The following is a 4,755-nucleotide window of genomic DNA, read 5'->3' as shown; positions in this document are numbered from 1 at the left end:
TCTATAGGGACATGGGGGGGGGGGCATGGGGGTCTATAGGGGCCCCTGGGAGCTATAGAGGCGGGGGGGGCTATGAAGGGTGTCTGGGGGTGCGGAGGGGCCTGTTGGGGCATGTAGGGACACCTGGGGCACCCATATAGGGGCACCCATGGATGTGTGGGGCTTGGGGAGACCTCTGGGGCTTAGGGAGACGTGTGGGGTCCAGGGGGGACCCATGGGTGCTGGGGGCTGCGGGGGGGGGGCGCCCGCGCCGCTGACCCCCCCTCTCTCTGCAGACGGGTCGGGTGCTGCTGGGGGGCCCGGGCAGCTACTTCTGGCAAGGTGAGAGCAGCCCCGGCACCCAGCACCCAACACCCGGTACCTGCACCCAACACCTGCACCCAACACCGGCACCCAACACCTGCACCCAACACCCGGTACCTGCACCCAACGCCGGCACCCAACACCTGCACCCAACACCCAACACCGGCACCCAACACCTGCACCCAACACCTGCACCCAACACCCAACACCTGCACCCAACATCCAACACCTGCACCCAACACCTGCACCCAACACCCAGTACCTGCACCCAACAATGGCACCCAACACTTGCACTCAACACCCAGTACCGGCACCCAACACCAGCACCCAACACCAGCACCCAACACTTGCACTCAGCACCCAGTAACTGTACCCTCTACCAGCACAGAACATCCACACCCAACACCTGCACCCAACACCTGGTACCTGCACCCAACACCCAGTACCTGCACCCAGTACCTGCACCCAACACCCAGTACCTGTGCCCAACACCCAGTAGCTACCCCCAGCACCAGCACCCAACACCAACACCGGCACCCATCCTGCTTGGTGGGGACCTGGGCAGAGAGTCCCTGGGATGCCGGGTGTCCAGGGGTGCAGGACACCAGCTACACTGGGTGCCCACAAGTGCTGGGTGCCACAAGTGCAGGGCACAGGCACCCATGGGTGCAGGTGGTTAAGGGCACCCATGGGTGCAGGGTGCAGGTATTTGGAGGTGCAGGGCAGGTCCTGGTGCCCAGGACACCCATGGGAGAGGGCACAGGGGTGCTGGGGGCACGGGGGCACCCATGGGTGCCGATGTCTAGAGGCACATAACACCCAGGGGTGCAGGTTGCAGCTGTTTGGAAATGCAGGGCACCCATGAGTGCAGATGCCCGGGGCTCCCATGGGAGAGAGCATGGGGGTGGCGGGTGCGCGGGGGCACCCATGGGTGCTTTTTGCCCAGGACCCCCATGGGAGCAGGGCCTAGGGGTGGTGGGTGTACGGAGGCACCCACGAGTACAGGTGTCCAGGACACCCAGGCCGCAGGTATTTGGAGGTGCAGGGCACCCATGGGAGAGGGCGCAGGGGTGCATGGGGGCACCCATGGGTGCCGATATCTAGAGGCACCTAGCACCCAGGGGTGCACACTGCAGGTATCTGGAGGCGCAGGGCAGGTCCTGGTGCCCAGGACACCCACGGCAGAGGGCGCGGGGGTGGCGGGTGCGCGGGGGCACCCATGGGTGCTGCTGCGCGCAGGCCAGGTGATCTCGGCGACGCAGGAGCAGATCGAGGCCGCCGAGCACCCCGAGTACCTGATCCAGGAGGTGCCCGGGCAGCTGCAGACCCGCCAGGCGGCCGCCAGCTACGACGACAGCTACATGGGTGCGCATGGGTGCTGCGTGGGTGCACGGGGCATTGCATGGGTGCACGGGGCATTGCACGGGGGCATTGCATGGGTGCAGGATGCTGTATAGGTGCACAGGGCATTGCATGGGTGCGCGGGTGCTGCATGGGTGCAGGGGGCTGCAAGGGTGTGTGGGGGAGCTGTGTGGGTGCATGGGGCATTGCATGGGTGCACGGGGCATTGCATGGGTGCGCGGGTGCTGCAGGGGGCTGCACCTTGTGCATGGGTGCCTGGGTTGCTGAAAGGGCATCTGGAGCCGCAACGGGTGCGGCATGGGTGCCCAGAGGAAGGGGTGCTGCAGGGCTCTGCAGGGTGCTGTGTGGGGGTGCTGTTTGGGTGCAGGGGGTGGCGTGGGTGCTGCAGGGGGCTGCGCTGTGACAGGGGGCTGCATGGGCCGCTTGGGTGCTGCAGGGGGGCATGGGGTGTTGCGTGGGTGCACAGGGTTGCGTGGGTGCTGTGTGGGTGCACAGGGGGCCGCATGGGTGCAGCGGACACTGCATGGGTGCACGGGTTGCTGCAAGGATGTGGGGGTGCGTCCATAAGGGGGTGTGGGTGCTGCATGGGTGGGGGACCCGAGGATGCTCCGGGACACAGGGTGACACTGGGTGACACCGGGGGCAGCACCCGTCACCCCGTGTCCCTCTCGCACCCACAGGCTACTCGGTGGCCGTGGGCGAGTTCAGCGGGGACGAGGTCCAAGGTAGGGACGGGCACCCCTGGGTGCGGGTGTCCCTATGTGTGGGTGTCCCAGGGAGCGGGTGTCCCTGGGTGCGGGTGTCCCTGGGTGCGGGTGTCCCTGGGTGCGGGTGTCCCTATGTGTGGGTGTCCCTGGGTGCGGGTGTCCCTGGGTGCGGGTGTCCCGGGCTGCGGGTGCCGTGGGCACACGGGGCCCTGTCACCCACGTGTCACCCTGTCCCTTGGCTCCTCGCAGACTTCGTGGCCGGCGTCCCCAAGGGCAACCTCACCTACGGATACGTAAGGCGGCGGGAATGGGTGCCGTGGGATGGGTGCTGCGGGATGGGTGCTGCGGGATGGGTGCTGCGGGATGGGTGCTGTGGTGTTGGGTACTGTGAGGTTGGGTGCTGAGGGTTGGGTGCTGCAGGTTGGGTGCTGCATTTAGGGATGCTGCAGATTTTGGGGTGTTGTGTTTGGGGGTGCTGTATTTTTGGGGCGCTGCAGATTTGGGTGCTGCCCTTTCGGGCACTGCACCTTTGGGCGCTGCAGTTTGGGGTGCTGTGGCGGGGGGGCCGTAGCCAGGGTGCCCGGACGCCTGGGCCCCTGGTGAGCGGGTCCCCCCCCCAGGTCACCATCCTCAACGGCACCAACATGAGGCCCCTCTACAACTTCTCGGGGGAGCAGGTGAGGGGCTGGGTGCCCCCTGGGTGCCCCCTGGGTGCAGGGAGCCCCCATAGGGTGCAGGGTGCCCCATAGAGCCTGGGGGTGCCCTTGGGGGGGGCAGGGAGCCCCCATGGGGTGCAGGGAGCCCCATAGAGCCTGGGGGTGCCCAGAAGGTGCAGGGTGCCCCCAGGGGGTGCAGGGTGCCCCCTAAAGCCTGGGGGTGCCCTGGGGGTGCAGGGAGCCCCTGGGGGGTGCAGGGTGCCCCATAGAGCCCAGGGGTGCCCAGGGTGGGGGCAGGGAGCTCACAGGGGGTGCAGGGCCCCCCTGCAGTTTGGGGGTGCCCATGAGAGGGTGCTGGGTGCTAGAGGGGGTGCTGGGTGCTAGAGGGGGTGCAGGGCCCCCCTGCAGTTTGGGGGTGCGTGGGGAGGGTGCTGGGTGCTAGAGGGGGTGCAGGGTGCCCGGGGGGGGTGCAGGGTGCTCGCCGGGGGTGCACCCCCCCCCTGCAGCACCCTCACCCCCCCGCCCTCCAAGATGGCCTCCTACTTCGGCTACGCGGTGGCCGCCACCGACGTCAACAACGACGGGTGAGCGGGACCCCCAGCCCCGGGGTGGGGCAGGGTGACGTGGGGTGCCATGGGGTGACACGGGGTGCTGTGGGGTAACACCTGGTGCCACGGGGTGCCGTGGGGTGCCACCTGGTGACCCATAGTGCCGTAAGGTGGCACGCGGTGCCACGGGGTGCTGTGGGGTGCCACATGGTGCTGTGGGGTGCCGTGGGGTGCCACATGGTGCCATGGGGTGCCATGCGGTGCCACGCAGTGCCATGGGGTGCCATGTGGTGCTGCAGGATACCACATGGTGCTGCGGGGTGCCACTTCGTGGTGCGCGGTGCCATGGGGTACCGCGGGGTGCCGCGGGGTGCCACATGGTGCTGCGGGGTGCTGTGGGGTGCTACCTTGTGGCGCGGGGTGCCGTGGGGTGCCATGTGGTGCCACAGGGTGCCGCGGGGTGCCACATGGTGCGATGGGGTGCCACGTGGTGCCGCGGGGTGCTGCGGGGTGCTGCGGGGTGCCACATGGTGCCATGCGGTGCCATGGGGTGCCATGTGGTGCCACAGGGTGCCGCGGGATGCCACATGGTGCCATGGGGTGCCGCAGGGTGCCATGGGGTGCCACGTGGTGCCATGGGGTGCCATGGGGTGCCATGTGGTGCCACGTGGTGCCGCAGGGTGCCAGATGGTGCCATGGGGTGCCATGGGGTGCCACGTGGTGCCGCAGGGTGCCGCAGGGTGCCATGGGGTGCCACATGGTGCCATGGGGTGCCATGTGGTGCCACAGGGTGCCGCAGGGTGCCACATGGTGCCATGGGGTGCCGCAGGGTGCCACGTGGTGCCGCGGGGTGCCGCGGGGTGCCACCTCGTGGCGCGGGGAGCCGCGGGGCGCCCCGTGGTGACGCGGGGGCCGGGGTGCCCGCAGGCTGGACGACGTGCTGGTGGGCGCGCCGCTGCTCATGGAGCGGGCGGACGGGCGGCTGCAGGAGCGCGGGCGGCTCTACGTGTTCCTGCAGCCCCCCCCCGGCGCCCCCCGCCCGCCGCCCCCCGCCCAGGCCCTGCGCGGCGCCCAGGAGTTCGGGCGCTTCGGCAGCGCCATCGCCCCCCTGGGCGACCTCGACCAGGACGGCTACAACGGTGGGTGCCGCGGCGGTGCCGTGGGGTGCGTTGGGGGGGC

The 4,755-nt window shown here is 69.3% G+C and overlaps 1 protein-coding gene across 1 annotated transcript in view; it reads left to right on the top strand.

Moving 5' to 3' along the window:
* The window catches only part of ITGA5 (integrin subunit alpha 5), a gene marked incomplete at its 5' end in the record, with an annotated part of 24,673 nt that overhangs the window by 3,974 nt on the left and 15,944 nt on the right, over positions 1–4,755 (top strand). Inside the window, 7 exons of the mRNA XM_026042818.1 lie at positions 276–321; positions 1,543–1,668; positions 2,346–2,390; positions 2,622–2,665; positions 2,993–3,049; positions 3,560–3,612; positions 4,504–4,715. Of these exons, the coding sequence (XP_025898603.1) occupies positions 276–321; positions 1,543–1,668; positions 2,346–2,390; positions 2,622–2,665; positions 2,993–3,049; positions 3,560–3,612; positions 4,504–4,715 (583 nt within the window). The remainder of the gene's footprint in view (positions 1–275; positions 322–1,542; positions 1,669–2,345; positions 2,391–2,621; positions 2,666–2,992; positions 3,050–3,559; positions 3,613–4,503; positions 4,716–4,755) is intronic.

The sequence above is a fragment of the Nothoprocta perdicaria genome, unplaced genomic scaffold (assembly GCF_003342845.1).
Source record: "Nothoprocta perdicaria isolate Ctin4 unplaced genomic scaffold, notPer1 scaffold_314, whole genome shotgun sequence".
NCBI classification, from domain to species: Eukaryota; Metazoa; Chordata; class Aves; order Tinamiformes; family Tinamidae; genus Nothoprocta; species Nothoprocta perdicaria.
The sequence above is the reverse complement of the archived record's forward strand: the minus strand, read 5'-3'. Positions and strand labels throughout refer to the sequence as shown.